This window comes from Aspergillus melleus (genome assembly GCF_016097325.1).
Source record: "Aspergillus melleus strain CBS 546.65 chromosome Unknown contig2, whole genome shotgun sequence".
Taxonomy (NCBI): domain Eukaryota; kingdom Fungi; phylum Ascomycota; class Eurotiomycetes; order Eurotiales; family Aspergillaceae; genus Aspergillus; species Aspergillus melleus.
Genome location: NW_025763371.1, coordinates 4,987,737 through 5,002,605, shown reverse-complemented (window position 1 = coordinate 5,002,605; position 14,869 = coordinate 4,987,737). Strand labels below are relative to the sequence as shown.

The 14,869-nt window shown below is 51.8% G+C and overlaps 7 protein-coding genes across 9 annotated transcripts; 3 read left to right on the top strand and 4 right to left on the bottom strand.

Moving 5' to 3' along the window:
• Window positions 1–408: 408 nt before the first annotated feature.
• Window positions 409–1,384, bottom strand: LDX57_004574 (Fig1 domain-containing protein; the record flags this gene model as incomplete). Its single annotated transcript, XM_046086243.1, has 4 exons — window positions 409–787; window positions 853–1,180; window positions 1,232–1,300; window positions 1,357–1,384. 4 exons carry the CDS (start codon window positions 1,382–1,384, stop codon window positions 409–411), a joined length of 804 nt encoding a protein of 267 aa, XP_045942206.1.
• An 816-nt stretch (window positions 1,385–2,200) lies between these two features.
• Window positions 2,201–5,049, bottom strand: EXO1. Of its 2 annotated transcripts, XM_046086241.1 has the most exons (3): window positions 4,805–5,049; window positions 4,601–4,748; window positions 2,201–4,549 (listed from the first exon to the last, which is right to left on the bottom strand). In XM_046086241.1, exons 1-3 carry the CDS (start codon window positions 4,815–4,817, stop codon window positions 2,458–2,460), a joined length of 2,253 nt encoding a protein of 750 aa, XP_045942204.1. In that variant the 5' UTR covers window positions 4,818–5,049; the 3' UTR covers window positions 2,201–2,457. The 2 variants fall into 2 exon arrangements, with proteins under 2 accessions (XP_045942204.1, XP_045942205.1); XM_046086242.1 differs by having other exon boundaries at window positions 2,201–4,748.
• Window positions 5,050–5,242: 193 nt separating this feature from the next.
• On the top strand, window positions 5,243–5,890 carry TMA16 (translation machinery-associated protein 16; the record flags this gene model as incomplete). The annotated part of the gene is made up of 3 exons (XM_046086240.1): window positions 5,243–5,411; window positions 5,469–5,553; window positions 5,608–5,890. The coding sequence occupies 3 exons, from the start codon at window positions 5,243–5,245 to the stop codon at window positions 5,888–5,890; spliced, it is 537 nt and encodes a 178-aa protein (XP_045942203.1).
• A 347-nt stretch (window positions 5,891–6,237) lies between these two features.
• On the top strand, window positions 6,238–7,915 carry MAM33 (MAM33 family protein). The gene is made up of 5 exons (XM_046086239.1): window positions 6,238–6,497; window positions 6,631–6,752; window positions 6,815–6,873; window positions 6,971–7,491; window positions 7,547–7,915. The coding sequence occupies exons 1-5, from the start codon at window positions 6,296–6,298 to the stop codon at window positions 7,570–7,572; spliced, it is 930 nt and encodes a 309-aa protein (XP_045942202.1). The 5' UTR covers window positions 6,238–6,295; the 3' UTR covers window positions 7,573–7,915.
• A 3-nt stretch (window positions 7,916–7,918) lies between these two features.
• PRI1 lies at window positions 7,919–11,004 on the bottom strand. Of its 2 annotated transcripts, XM_046086237.1 has the most exons (3): window positions 9,596–11,004; window positions 9,335–9,532; window positions 7,919–9,277 (listed from the first exon to the last, which is right to left on the bottom strand). In XM_046086237.1, the coding sequence occupies exons 1-3, from the start codon at window positions 9,826–9,828 to the stop codon at window positions 8,143–8,145; spliced, it is 1,566 nt and encodes a 521-aa protein (XP_045942200.1). In that variant the 5' UTR covers window positions 9,829–11,004; the 3' UTR covers window positions 7,919–8,142. The 2 variants fall into 2 exon arrangements, with proteins under 2 accessions (XP_045942200.1, XP_045942201.1); XM_046086238.1 differs by having other exon boundaries at window positions 9,335–11,004.
• A 537-nt stretch (window positions 11,005–11,541) lies between these two features.
• On the top strand, window positions 11,542–12,807 carry cspA (putative cell surface protein; the record flags this gene model as incomplete). Its single annotated transcript, XM_046086236.1, has 3 exons — window positions 11,542–11,616; window positions 11,671–11,806; window positions 11,861–12,807. 3 exons carry the CDS (start codon window positions 11,542–11,544, stop codon window positions 12,805–12,807), a joined length of 1,158 nt encoding a protein of 385 aa, XP_045942199.1.
• A 500-nt stretch (window positions 12,808–13,307) lies between these two features.
• LDX57_004568 (NAD(P)-dependent alcohol dehydrogenase) lies at window positions 13,308–14,504 on the bottom strand (the record flags this gene model as incomplete). The annotated part of the gene is made up of 3 exons (XM_046086235.1): window positions 13,308–13,604; window positions 13,660–14,271; window positions 14,328–14,504. The coding sequence occupies 3 exons, from the start codon at window positions 14,502–14,504 to the stop codon at window positions 13,308–13,310; spliced, it is 1,086 nt and encodes a 361-aa protein (XP_045942198.1).
• Between the last annotated feature and the right edge of the window lie 365 nt (window positions 14,505–14,869).

Here is a 14,869-nt window from a genome sequence, read left to right as displayed (position 1 = left end):
CGTATCCCATCCCAATGAAGTAGCAAACACAAAAAAAAGTAAAAGAAGAAAAATGATTAACAAAAGGGGAAATCCTTTTTATACAGGGGTAAAAAAACATCAAATCATTGACCAATTCAAGCACGGCAGAATGTACAGGGTGCGAGAGGGAGGAGAGGTTAAGATATAATGAACGGTAGGGAGACCCTTCCAGGGCCATAAGTTCATTATCATTTTCATAGCCATTTCCATTTCCATTTCCATTTTCATAATTTCCAAATGTCGTAGGGGGTTAATATCGTAGGGGGTGTTGTCGTATTATTCATGTGCCGTTCGTGTCCGTTGCGTCCAAAAAGATCATGCGTAAAGAAAAGTCAAGGGGAATAAATCAAGGAAATATAGAATGGGTGATTTTCCCATTCACACGGACTAGTCTTCATCCGTCAATTGTCGTATCAGTTTGATGCTGAGAATCATGACCAGTAATCCGATGGTCACCACGACCATGAGACCGAATCCGAACCAACCCAGAACCATCGCGGACGTGCCCACACCACTCTTGACACTGCCATTGCCCATATCCTGGGCGATCGTACTGGCGGCCACGGACGCCGTGTGTTGCCATAGCACCGATACTAGCACGAAGACGGACGCGATAAAGATGAGCGCAAGAGCGGCTTGGGAGACGGGTCGTGATGGGAACGGTTTCACCTCCCGTTCAGAGCCGGTGGCGTCGGTTTCCTCGTGCCATCCGGGGAACGTGGCGAGAAGGATGAAGCAGAAAAAGGCGAGAATGACCGCGATGATCCTATATTGGGTTAGTGATCTGAAACGAACCGGACAGATCGAGTCAAACAGGTAGAATTCACGTACAGTAGGTAAGGGAAGACCACGGCGTCTTTGAATGTCGAAGCGACCCAGATCAAGTTCAATGGGTCTTGGTCGACCGTAACGATCTCTGCCAGCGCAGTCGCATTGGAGTTGCAGATGTAAGACCCGCTATCCGGCGACACACAGATACCAAAGTATCCCACACGGACCTCCATCTCTGCTCCTCCCACAATGTTGGCCGTTGCGGTCACCACGCCAGGGTCAACTTGCGCGAGGTTAAACACCGGGTCGTAGCGCGTGTAGTACATCGAGATCAAAAAGATGTCGGGGATTTGCGGCGAAGATGACGAGCAACCCGCCAATAGTAGAGCTGCGATGGTTAGTGGCATTCCGTGGTACGGGCCTGGAAGGGCAGACTCACAGAGAAGAATGATAGCGACGGCGATTATAATCATAAGCACGTGGTGGTACCCGATCATCGGTATGAACCCTAGACACAACCATTAGCCCGTGAACCAGCATTCTTTGCTATCCAAGAGAGCGTACGGGCAAACTTAGCCCCAATGGCAGCCATGGCGAATAATCAATCCTCTATCTGCTCCTTTCTGCGCACGGTATGACTCGCTTCTCGGGCCCCCCGAGAAGGAGCGTTCGAGGGTCACTGAATAGCTCCCAACCCTGGGCTATTCTATCGCCAATATGCTCTGTACAGAACGATCGTAAGGTCTCGTGATCTTGGATTGTCGATATCGTGGACCGAAGAGTGATAACGAAGGAATGCTGAATGGATCGGACGATAACGTCGGTATGGAATGTGGAACGAGTGCCGTCAATGAAGGTCCAAAGAATGCAGACCTCCTTTCCGATCGAACCTGGGCCAATGTGATACTCGTCAGAGACAATCAAATCGTGAACTCGTGATGCAAATGTTCCGATTTCCGGAGGCGTGCGATATGTGTCGGAAATAGGAAAGGTAAGGAATGGAGGTGGGAAAGGGAGATGGAGAATTGGGTAAGGGGAGAAGGGGGGGGGGAAGAGGGAGAGCGTAGCTGATCAGATCTTTCACCACTAAAACCAGGCCAGAATGCTTTGGCACGAGCGAGAGGAATGCGAATGGTGACGATAGTCTGGTGGCTGGGGATGTCTATACAAGGGCGAAATGGAGAGGCTGGGCCAACGCCGTTTTGTTTACTCTCGCCGTTCCCCGGTAACCGCCCCTCACCGCCTGCCGCTCCTAAGGGGTCCACTCGTCCTCATCGGGCTAAATCTGCCCCGCCGACGGCGCTAGGGCGGATCTGGATTGGTCCAGGCCCCGTTTTGGGTTGGCCCCACCGCTTATCGCGTTATCAACACGGGATCTCCCCAGCCTCTCAATTTCTGAGTAGATCAACTTGCCAGACGGGATAATATCATTAGGTATCTATCAAGGCACGAAGAAGTGCCTCCAATGTGTTCGCCCAATCTCTCCTAATCTTCTCTAGGGTATACAAATCGCCATGTGCCAATAAATATGCCTCAAAAACACCATGATGCCTATGCTAAATGGTTTGCGAGTCGCCCAATGACGTAACACAAAAATGAAATGATACAGCTGCACCAATGTGTGATGCTCTTGCATCTATACAATAAGCCAGAACCGCTATAATATTATCCAGCTGAGAAGGAGAACTGCTGTAGGTTCAAGGGAGCAGGTTTTGGCCGATCGCCGACGTCGGATCCATCGGCTTCGTCTTCGCTATCCGGGACCAGCATATCCTCACTGCCTTGTGGACTGAAGATAGGGTGTTGGGATGCCACGTCACTTTCCAAAGCACTGGTAGTTCTTCCGAGGGTGCGAGGAGTTGGTCTCGTAACCGAAGGAGAGATGGTATTCATGGACTGAGATCGAGCGAGGGCGGTCTGACCCAGACGTTGTAATGGCGTCAGGCGCTGGCGTCTGGGTGAGGTTCCACCATTTCCATTTCTCACTGACGCTGTTCTTCCTGGAACAGGTCTTCTCGTATCCTGGGGGCTGCTCCCGTTGCTGGTAGTTGTCTTGGCACCGGCATTAGGTTGAAAATGATACCTGGAGAGTAAAGAGGAATTCTGTCTTGTAACGTGATAGTCCAGAACTTGGTGAAACATTTCCGCATTCAATTCCACACTCACAGACTTGTCGGGGGAATGCACTGTAGTTGAGCTGGTCGCTTTATGCCTGACATTACCATCCTTCTTGATAGTAGTTTCTGTGCCTTCAGGAGAATCTCCAGGGCCTGGTACAGATTTGAACTCTTCCCTGACATCCTTGATCGGATGGCCAGCGTCTTTGACATCCTCTTTTGGTTCATTGGGAGCCCGTGCTGGATCAGGTAGCTGCGTCATGATGTCTTCTGCGATGTCATCAGAAAAGACGTCCAGATTAGACTTGCGGGCCTTTTTGCTTCGAGACGCCTTAAAGCCACTTGGACTAGTCTCCTGTTGCCCAGAAGCGAAGAACCGGCTGCGACAATCAGGAAGATTGGATAAAGAGGCCTCGTCCGCCTCAGAACACAGCCGTTGTCTTTTGACGGGCTGCAAATTCGACGCTCGCGAGGCATGGGCTAAGAAAGAGTTGCGCTCAACGCTCCTCACCAAGGGACTAGAGGACTGCCGCATTAGAGATGACGCCGACCTCACGTTGTCTGACCTTGGAGTCACAGGGTTGCTGGCCCAGGAGTTGTTTGCATGACGCTCTAGCAATCTTTGCTGGCTCGGAGACGGCGTGAGACTGTTCGGGTCCAGCTCAGCCAAAGGAACCCGCTTAGGGGTGAAGAATGAATTGATTGATTTCTTCGGCTTCAGCTCTGCTGACGAGCCGAGCGTTTGTCGGCGACTCAAGCCGTTGGCGAGTTGTCTCACTGCCAGGGGCTTTACCACGAGCGGTTTCTTGGTGGTCGGGTCCAAGTCACCATGAGCAACTCCCACAGCCGTGGCCGGTTCCACATCGTCCCCAATAAACGTAAGCTCCTCTAGTTTGACATCGTCTCCTAGCGGAGTCAGTGTCACCAGCTTTCTGGCTTTCGGACAAAACACCCTCTGGTAAAGGAACGTAAGCTCGGCCTGCTTGAAGTTCTGAAGATAGTCCGCGGGAACTTGGTATTGGCCCTCAAATTGAAACATGCGCAACGCCCTCTCAACACTCTTGTATTTTCGAATGCTCCGATATGCCGTCTTGAGACCCATCCGTGCAATATTAGGCAAGTAATCGCAGCCACTCAGAATGCACATGTGCCGGAAATCAGCGTCTGTCCACCCGATGAGGCTCACTTCACGACAGGCTGTGAAGTCCGCTCGGTTGATCTCAATGCAATCACCATATTGATCGAGCTTTGACAACAGCCTCTTCGCGCCGAACACGAGCAAGTCGGAGTCTTCGGATATAATGCCATTAATAATGCCCTGCCTTTCCAGATAAACCAGTTGTGCGTCTGCCTCGTATGGTGCCACCACGTATTGAACCTTCATCTTCTTCAATTCCTCGATCAATTGACGGGCCATCAGAGGAGTTACATCAACAGCTTTCTGCAATTCCTGGTACGCTTCAGCCGTTCTGCCTTTCCGCTGCAGCTCTAGCCCCAGGGCTTTGCTGTCCTGGCGTTTTTTATGGCGGTCGGTCTCGGTTCCGGATTTGCTGGGTAGATCGTCTCCATCGAAGACCAGGTAGGGCGTGACGCCAAAGTGAAGGAGCATTCGAACTCGGTTAAGGACGAAGTCGATGTGTCTGGCTTGAAGTTAGCATTTATGCCCGCCGCTTCCACTGATCAGAACACACTTCGTCGTTGGCCTGTCGAGAACTAAATCGACAGCACAAGCAATGGTGCCTCGATGGAGCCATCCATACGCATCAACCCCAAGGGTTTGCCCACTGAACTTCTTCAGGTGACATGGCTTCTGAATAGACTTGAGAAGGCCATGAAGCCCTGAGAATTGAGTCAGTAAGTTGCATGATTCTGGAGCACGCGCAAGTTCATCCTACCTTTAATACCCATCGTGAACACCGATGAAGGACAGACTCCTCGTAATTGTTTACCTGTACGGCCTAAACGGGCATCGAACGTGACCGTTTGGCGGTTAGGCGTCGAGGATAGTTTGGAGTAACAGGGTCATCGGAGCGATGTTAAGAGAAAGAGGAACGGAGGGCCAAATTGCCAAGAAACCCTGTCGAACCCTCCTCAAAGACGATGGCCAGGACAACGAGATTGGAATGTTTGACTTCGACCCTCCGACGCGCCAAAGGGACGCGATGCATAGGGCGCCCTCTTAATTGGTTGCCTTGAGGCGGTAATACACGAGAGTCTCACCGCCTGTGATTCTGCCCCGAGAAAAAAAAAGTAGGGAAGGGAAGGTCATCAGCGGGCACGAATTATTGCGCACAGTTTGGAACGCCCCAGACCAAGGAATCCAGACGCCCGTTATGCCGAAGACATTATCTAAAGTTCATAAGCATATCTCCAAGAAGCGCGGAGTCGTCGAGGCGCTTCATGAGAACAGCCGCGATGCAAAGAGACTGCGCCGCGCCAATGCGAGAGACGACCGAGTCGCTCGAGTCCACACCAATATGTCGCGGGGGAGACAGACATATGGTGAGACCTGCGTCTTCTATATCGGGTCTTGAAAAATCGCTGACATTTTGTTTTTAGTGGACCGGATTGCCTATTTCCAAGATAACATTCCTGAAGATAGTGGGCCGTTCTCCGACAAGGACATGATGGATGTGGCCGCAAGGTTGGTGGGATATTCCCCGAATACTAGAGTGTCTATTAATACCGATATGATCAGATACATCAACCGCAGCGTCCCCGAGATCGAACAGCTACAAAGCGAGCGCCGGAAAGGTCGACCGCCTAGCAAGCGCGAAGAAGCCCTGTTGCAACGAACGGACGTGGAGGACAAGGAATTCAAGACTGGATTTTGGATGCCCGATATCAGCCAGCAGGATGTGATCAAGAAACTTGCGTCGTGGAATGGCGATTGGTCCGGTTTGAGTACGATGAAATTCATCCGTCTCACTAAAGATGGAGAGAAACAGTCGTCAGCCTTTCCGCCGAAGGGCATGTCGTGAGGTCATCTTTCATATTCCTCGGTGTATAGTGGTTTCTCTTTTTTCTTTCGTTTTTCCTTCACAAAAAAGTCGGCGTATGTTGTGACATTTGCTTTCAATTACGGGACAATGGCATGCATGATTGTATATACCTAATTACTGTGACCCCATGAGGCACGAATTCCTAGTAGTACAATTACGAGAGTGAAATTCTTAGCCAATGTACAGAGTAGAGGTAATTTGCTAGAATAACCTGACCATCGCAATCCCATCGTATGAACAAAGCTTGGCGCACAGAAGCTCCAAGTCTTGGCGCCTGACCAGTAGCGGCAACGGTAACATCATCAGTTCCAAACTTTCCGTCCGTCAACTTCGTCTTCTTTCTCTCCATCATCCTCTATTCATCCCACCCATCCACTCTTCAAAATGTTTTCTCTCCGCGCTCTTGCCCGCTCCCTGCCCCGCACGGTTTCGCGCTCTGTCGCTACGTCCTCTCGCTCCGCCCTCTACCGACCTGCGTCGGCCGTCCCCAAGAACACTTTTCTCCAGTCTTCGTTGAAGCAGGCCACGAGGTCTTCTTATGCCGCTTTCTCGACCTCTCAGGCATTCAAGCAGCCTGCCGCTGATGGTATGATAACTTTTGCATATTCAATCCGCGTTTCCCAATTGTGCACCGTCTATTCATTGTGGCGTTCGCCCCGGCATTGAGAAGTGCGATGGAATCCTGCAAACATCATACTAATCATCGAATCCTCTAATAGGTGATGTCGAACTTGCTGCCAAGCTCGAAGATGAGTTGAAGCATGAGAAGTCTTCCGGTCTCAATGACTTAGAAGCGTCTGTTCAGAACATCCAATATGTCCTTCAGAACAACTCGTGGGAGGTATGTACACCTGCTCTCAGCGGTTTATCAAAAGCGAAGGAAATCTAATCATCTCAATCTAGGTCAAGGACGTTCCCGGAGAGCAGGAGGTTGTGCTGACGAAGAAGCTTGGCAACGAGGAGTAAGTGTTGATTCCAATCCTACCGAGCTCTGTTGCCAGTCGCAGGCCCTGGTTCATGGTATTTTCCCCCCCGCAACTAACCTTGTTTCCCTGATAGGATCCGACTTACCTTCACCGTTGCCGATCTCCAGAACCTCAGCGAACAGGAAGACTTTGATGATGCTGCCCTTGGTGATGAGATGGACTTCCAGTCCGGCCATCAGCCCGCCAACCAGGGACGGAATGGCAATGTGTCTCAACACCCCGAGGACAGCATTGCCCCCGCCGATCGCGAGGTCGAAGACCTCGAGCCTAGCTTCCCTGCTCGTGTCAATGTCACCGTTGAGAAGCCCAGCACCGGCGCTCTTCTGATCCAAACCGTTGTTCAGGACGGCCTCTTCCAGATCGAGGAGGTGTCGTACTTCAACAAGCCTGACTTGGCCTATGCCCAGACTGCCGAGAAGGACTGGGCTAGACAGAGCTTGTATGCCGGTCCTCCTTTTGAGAACTTGGACGAGGACTTGCAGACTTTCCTGGAGCGCTACCTCGAGGAGCGCGGCATCAACGCCGAGCTTGCCAACATGATCCCCGATTATATTCAGGTCAAGGAGCAGAAGGAGTACGTTCGCTGGCTTGAGAGTAAGTTTTCATTTTCCTTGCCTTCCATAGAGCTCACCCTAACTGATTGCTGCAGATGTCAAAAACTTCGTCTCCGCTTAAATGCGAGCCTCTACCCTTAGCAGGATCGCAACATGCTGGGTAACCCCTTCTCTTGGGTTTGGTTATGACTCGATTGGGTTGGACCTGTCAAAATATCATATTAATTCTTTGTATCGCATGAGCTCATTGACATATTGTCTTTGCCAATAGCTTAAGTCTTGTTCATGAAGTTGCAGTTTGCTGCTTTTGAAGCAGTGTGCACGTGTACTATTATAGAAACGAATTGAGGAATTTTGTAATTACCATATGTCTGTCTATTGATATCTTCAAGTCATTTAAGTTGCACCATGCAGCTGCATATGCTCGTACTCTTCTTTAGCTCGGCTAGGCCAGGTTATGACAAGTCGTCCGAGTTCTTGGGTTGTGGTGCTTAAGTCACTGATATTCGAATGTAGGGTGGATTGAATTGATAAAATATAAACGCCCAGAATCCATCATAATGGCGTGCCAGAACATGATGAGATCACAGAATAATATAACTCCCAACCCGCTTGAAATAATCCCAAATGATCGTCAAAGATACGGTATCATACACCCTTCAAGGTGAAGACAAGGCACAAATCGAGAGATTTAGAATTCCATACTTTCTGATTTGATTTCGACCTTCTCTTCATTGCGCTCCCTTTTACCCGTGCGCTCTTCTTGGAGAAGCCCAGCAATAAACGAGCGGAAGTAGTCGATGTAGGGCTTAAGGCTTGTTTTCTCGTAGTCTTGCAATTTCCGACCACCCTTGGCATCCGAGCCATTGGGCACACTCCCTTCAGCATCCGCCGTATCGGCACCTCCAGAGTAATTGGGGTTTTCTGCGTCCCAGGCATCAATTTCAGCAAGCAACTCCGTAACGGTAGGGACCGAGAGAGGGTCAAAATCTTCTGCCTTTCGAGCATCGATGGGAACACAAATACGACCGGTACCAGGATGAATGACGAAGGGACTCTTCAGCAAGTGAATCATTTTCTTACTGACTTCGGAATCGAGCCGCGGATAAGTGTATTCTAACACGACATCTTGTTTGGCATCTCGGAGAGCGGTAGGTTTGAGGGTACTGCTTTTTCCCGTTTTAGCAAGAGCATCGATGTCGGCCCATTTGCTGGTGCTGGAGCGGTCCGGCGATGACTCCCACTTTTTGCGCAGGGCGTCATTCAGCGATTTATCGGGGAGCAGGGAGAGAAGTCGCTGCGCTTGCTCAGAGCCAGCGAATGTATCCTGATCGACCAAGGTAGTCTGGGCGAAATAGGGTTTCAGGATTTCCAAGCTCCGAGCCATATGGGGATGTAGCGGTCGCCTCAAATTCACACGTTTGCCGTTTTGAGATCCTCCCCGTATGAGATCCAAGTATCCTGCAATAGCCCGTCGTCGGTCATCAGGAAGACTGCGCGCACGAGGATCGCAAACCCAGGCGTGGGCACCACGACGACCGGAGTACACCCAGAGGATGTGTTGGAATCCGAAGTCATCGCGTAGAGCGGTGTCAACAACTTTCATGGCCATCGTCACAAAGGCCCAGCATTTGCCGCAAATATTCGCCTTCTCGCAGCAAGAACGGATGTCGTCATAATCTGTCAAATCGATATCGAATACCAACTCCTTCGAGATGGGTTTCATCTGGCCTCCTCGCAGCGTTTTGCGATCACGCGGGTTTGTATTATACACAGGTCCGATTTCGAAACGCGAAGGGTTCATTTTCAAGATATCTTTCCGAAAACTAAAATCATGGTCTGTCAGCAATTTGCTCGTGCCGATTCGTAATCGGTTGGCTCACAGGTCTGCGGTTGTATAGGACTGGTATCGGAGATAGGCATCATTCTGAAGCGTGAGGGCAAATTCACGATTCCCAAAGTCTGGAGAAGGGACGATCCCATGGTTGAGCCATTGGAACAGATATCGGAATGGGAAAAGGCGCTGATAAAAAGCAAGCATGGTGTCGGTATCTACTTTGGCCGGTGGAGGCGCAGAGGATCTGAAGATGTCGGTATTAGCATCTCTCATGAATTGTCGTATCAATCGACGGGTCAGGACTCACTCGACCGCCGGAGGTACATTTTTCGTGTCTGGCGCACTCGATGCAGGGTATTCATCGTCATCGTCATCGTCAAATAGGAGTTCCGCAAGGTTTTCTCCTGTCGTTTCATTTTGCGGGTTATCAGAGTTGCTTTCGGCGGCACTGGAAGTCGCGTCTACTGGAGGGGCATCCGGTAGAGTTCCCTCATCGTTGTGATGAGTCGGCGATGTTCCTGGAGATTCAGAATGAGGCATCCTGGGGGAAATTCGAGGTCTTTGCGCTTGGGATCGGGATGTTTCGCCTGTCCTCACACTTGCTGTATGTCTTCTCCCTGCTCGGCCAAGCCCATTAACGCGCCGTCCGGACGCGTGACGACGCGCCTTCCTACCCGGCCCTAAGCCCTAATCTAGTCAGGTGACTCGACGGTGTAGTCTAGTCACGTGCATTTCTTCTGGAGCTTGGACCACCGAGAGGTCCGCAAACGGCGATGGGCCCCACTCGGGCTTTATCTACTACATCAACCTCGACTTCGACTGCTACCCTTCTATTGCTGGCCATTACACACATTAATTGGCTCTTCGACTCCACCCTACATTCCTCAGGGGCCACCAGCTCCAGGGGGTTGCCTTTTCCGGCACTTTGTTCACCGACCCTGCCATGACTACTCCTATCCTTGTTGCATGACGCCTACACTAGTCTTTGATGTCGTCGACGAGACCCATTTTGTATGAAACCTCGCACAATCTACTACGCATATTGAGCCTTCTACCAGACTTCAAGTGTGGCCAATTTCTGCAATCGTATCGCAATGTTCCCCTGATTACCCTTGACTGGTTGACTAGTCCACATCGGAACTCGAAGGAACGTCATCATGGCCCTCGGGGATTCAGAATGAAGTGGACGACACGCCATTATGGGACCTACCATGTTGCTATTTCGGTTTTATCTTGCCTACTGGGTGCTTGGCCATGCGCTTGCTTGCTCCACTCCAAGTGTGCTCATTGCAGACAGACATATCTCTTTTTGTCCACTCAGTCACCAGCTTCCTCCTCCAATATGAGGGTCCCAACGTAATGTGTAACGTTGCAGGGGCACTTTTCCAAAGTCCCACATTCCAGCAAGATCAAGAAGATCTTGTAAATTGTTCACTTGGGTTGGCGGGCGATTTCGATGCCCCTGGAGTGGGGATCGAATGATTTGCTCTTCTTGATCCAATGCCCGTGTACAGGCTCTTAGCCGACCAAATATGCTTTGAGATCTATCAGATCAGCTCTATTCATTAGGCTACGTGCTGTCAAGCTCGTGCAGGCCTACCAAGGCTGTTCTCGTCTGCTTTCATGTTGAGCATGCTAAACTAGCTCTTCAAGAGAACCGATCCTTTCAATGCTCGATCTGCTAGGCCGTGTAGTCAGGGTAGTGATGCCATTCGCCCGCGAAATTTCTCCTCAGGGCCACCAGGTTGCTCCAGACTCCCAAAGTTTGAAGTGGGTACTTCAAACTTGCACCTGAATGACACCACTGGATGTCACGTCTCTATCTTGGTTAGCATGTTTGAGTCAATTACCTGATCACACTCCAGCTTGGTTGATTAGACAGGTCCCTTTGCAAACCATGGATCGCCCTCAGTTGCTACATCTCTGCAAACCAATGGTGCTATTCTCTGGAGTGTTGAAGATTTGCTTCTCCTCTCGAACCGTACCTCGAGACTTATTACCTACCCATGGATACTACAGTGGCATTATCGCCAGAAGTTGATTGAGTGCACGAAAACGGCAGCATTAGTATCTTTTGACAGGCTACAAATACAGACACCTTTGCTCGTCTGCCTTCAACTCCCCTTCTCTTTCTCTTTCTCATCGCGCTTACTGTGAGCCAGAGAAAAAGTCGCTCGCTGTTCTTTCACTCGTTTAAATTTCTTTGAATATTTTGCTGCCCCTTCTGTCTCTGGCATTGTTGATACCTTCGACATGGTCCGAGGAACTGTTGCCCTTCTGGCTCTCGCCGGCCCGGCTCTTGCTGGTGTTGCCAAGGAACACCATGAGGTGCGTACCTTGATATTCGTATGAACAAGTCATCTTTACTTACATGTTGAGAAGTCTGGCCCCAAGATTCCTGGTCCTCATGAGCCTCACAAGCATGTGGACAAGCCCGGGAAGGTCTTGACCGCTACCGCGACTGCGCCTCACATCATTATCACCAAGACAAGCACCTATGTGACTACTGAATGCCCAGGTAAGGTGACCAACATAAGTACTTTGCCTAGTGCCTATCTGACTTGATTCCTAGTCACCTCGTCTGTTGTCACCAGCGGCACCAAGACTCTGACGGTCCCGATTACTCTGACCAACACCGTCACTAAGACCACCACTTACCAGGATGAGGCGACTCCCACCGGCTCGACTCGCAAGCCTGTGGTCCCAACTGGCACTGGACACCCTGTCCCGCCGCCGCCTCACCACACCACTGTTGTGCCTCCTAAGAAGCCTGTCCCGACTGGACACAACAGCACCATTCCTCACCCAACCACCAAACCCGCTCCCTACCACAACTCCACTGTTGTGCCGGTTCCGGGCAAGCCTACGAGCAAGCCTGTTCCCATTCCTGTTCCTCAGCCCTCTCCTGGCACCCCTGGCACCCCTGGCACTCCTGGAACTCCGGCCACCCCCGGCGAGCCCGGTACCCCCGGTACTCCCGGTACTCCTGCCACCCCTGGAACCCCCGGTACTCCCGGCACCCCTGGTGAGCCCGGCACTCCTGCCACCCCCGGTACCCCGGGCACTCCTGGCACCCCTGGCACCCCTGGCGAGCCCGGCACCCCCGGCACTCCCGGCACTCCCGGTACTCCTGCCACCCCCGGCACTCCTGCTACCCCTGGCGAGCCCGGCACTCCCGGTACTCCTGGCACCCCCGGATCTCCCAGCACCCCTGGCGAGCCCGGCACCCCTGGCACCCCTGGAACTCCCGGTACCCCTGGCACTCCTGGCACCCCGGGCCAGCCCGAGCAGCCTGAAGAGCCCGAGCAGCCCAAGGAGCCCCAGCAGCCTGAGGAGCCTGAGCACCCCAAGGAGCCCGAGCACCCCAAGCACCCCAAGGAGCCTGAGCAGCCCACCGGAGCCTCTCCGGCTCAGCCCACCAGCTCGCCCTCTGGACAGCCCTTCACTGGTGCTGCCCAGGCCGTCAAGCCAACCGCCGGTCTCTTGGCTGCCGTCATGGCCGTCATGGTCCTCCTCTAAATCAGTCATCTTTGACCTGGGCTCTCTAGCGCTTATTTTTAAGTTGCTGAAAGCCACCACTACACTTGGGTAATGGTATCTCGGAGTTATCTTTATATGGTCTGTTTTGGTCTTTTTTCTTTCCCTGACGCCGGAACTCAAGACCCTTGTTTACGTTGATGGGTTGAAAAGTTGTCAATTCTTTTTTGTCAGATTTGTATGCTAGTAATAAATAATCAATAATCAATAATGAAGGGGCATTTTGCATCTACTTTGATTCTACAAATGGAATAGTAGCCACTGAATGATAAAATAGCAGAAGTACACGCACGCTCTGCCACGTGACACCGCCACTGGACTGGCTACCTTATGGGGGGACTCGACCTTCCTACATTCAAGCAATCCCAATCAAAAGCCAAAACCGGAAACGTCATTCATACATTATATTCTATTCTTGGTATCTTCAAAAAGCCGCTGTCAACCTCAACTATCACAAACACCTAATCCACTCCAGTTCCTTTCTACTGCTCGTTGACCAGCACGTAGCGGTAGCGTGCCTTGCCCTCATGCATATCAACAATGGCCTTGTTGGCTTCCTTCATGGGGACTTCCTCGATCCAGGGCTTGATGCTGCCCTTCCGGCCGACCAGCTCGAACATCTCGCGAATCTCGTCGGGGCTTCCCACCAGAGAACTCTCAACCTTCAGACGACGGATGAGGTTGGGCACCGGGGCGCTGAGCGCTCCATCCTCAGGAAGTCCGACCTGGACCAGGCTGCCGTTGGTGTGAAGAAGCCCCAAGTACTGGGCCATCGGCATCTGCGTCTTCGTTAGTAACTCCCGGTGCATTTAGACTGGCCGTTTGGAGACTCACCTTGGTAGAGGACACCGTGCAGACGACGAGGTCCAAGGAACGAGCATACTTTGTGGCCCAATCAGGCTCGTCGTCGGTGGCAATATAAACGTCCGCACCCATCTTGATCGCGTCCTCACTCTTGCCGGACTTGCGCGAGATGGCGACGACCTTATCGGCACCCATGGCCTTGGCCAGGAGGACGCCGAAGTGGCCTAGTCCACCAACACCGATGATGCCGACCCGCTTGCCGGGGCCGCAGTTGTTGTGCTTGAGCGGGCTGTAGAGGGTGACACCTCCGCACAGCATCGGCGCAGCCTCCGCGGAAGGAATACTGTCAGGGATCTTGACCACAAAGTGCGACGGGGTACGGTTATACGTGGCATAGCCACCGTACGATTTACCACCGTTCAGGTACACGTCGTTGTAGGTACCGACGAACTTGTGGGAGCAGTATTGTTCCCATCCCATAGCGCACTCGGAGCAATCGCCGAGACGTCCCAGGCAAGAATCACTCTGCGCGCCAACGCCGACACGGTCACCGACCTTGATGCCACCAACGGCCTTGGAGCCCACGCGCACGGCCGTACCGACGATTTCATGGCCAACACAGCAGGGGTACAAGGTGGGTTTCTAGGAAACAATGCGTTAAATTTATGTAGGATCTTTGGGGAAGCTGCACCACTTACCCAGCCGCTACGGAGCGTGTGCAAGTCCGAACCGCAGATACCGCAGTGCGAGACCTTGATGTCAACATCCGTCTCCTCCCAGGGCTTTGGCTCGAACTCCTGCCAGACCATCTTGCCGTCGGCGGAGCCTTCGTCGAGACCCATCCACCCCTCGAATTTGTAGTCGGTCTGCGCCATGATGAAAGTTTGTTTGGATATCCGGTGATCAAGTCAAAACTTCACTTTGGATTGAATGCGCCAGCAACGTTTCGATTCCAGAACAAATCAACCGGGACTCCAATTCCATCTTTATACAAAACCATAGCCCAACAAATTTTCTATGCGCGGAAAGTACCCGGAACAAGCGGGTCAACAAAACCCATGGTCCCACAGTCTCCAAGACTCCAACACAAGCGAAACAGTAAGACCAATGTCGTGATGGACCGATGGAGTAATGGATAAGGGGAAATATGGGAATCCCGTTCCATTGTCGTTGGGCACTGGAAACCAAACAGCTCCCTTGAAATCTAGCCAGGTCGTCGGACATGGTGTCCCGTCCATCT

Excerpts from the sequence above, each read along its gene's own strand:
- MAM33 (XM_046086239.1), top strand. The coding sequence starts at position 6,296 with ATGTTTTCTCTCCGCGCTCTTGCCCGCTCCCTGCCCCGCACGGTTTCG. Across the intron at positions 6,498-6,630 it reads CAAGCAGCCTGCCGCTGATG|GTGATGTCGAACTTGCTGCC; the intron begins GTATGATAACTT and ends ATCCTCTAATAG. Across the intron at positions 6,874-6,970 it reads AAGAAGCTTGGCAACGAGGA|GATCCGACTTACCTTCACCG; the intron begins GTAAGTGTTGAT and ends TTTCCCTGATAG.
- EXO1 (XM_046086241.1), bottom strand. Across the intron at positions 4,550-4,600 it reads CTCGACAGGCCAACGACGAA|ACACATCGACTTCGTCCTTA; the intron begins GTGTGTTCTGAT and ends ACTTCAAGCCAG.
- PRI1 (XM_046086237.1), bottom strand. The coding sequence starts at position 9,828 with ATGCCTCATTCTGAATCTCCAGGAACATCGCCGACTCATCACAACGAT. Across the intron at positions 9,533-9,595 it reads AATGTACCTCCGGCGGTCGA|ATCCTCTGCGCCTCCACCGG; the intron begins GTGAGTCCTGAC and ends CGACATCTTCAG. Across the intron at positions 9,278-9,334 it reads TCCTATACAACCGCAGACCT|TTTTCGGAAAGATATCTTGA; the intron begins GTGAGCCAACCG and ends CCATGATTTTAG.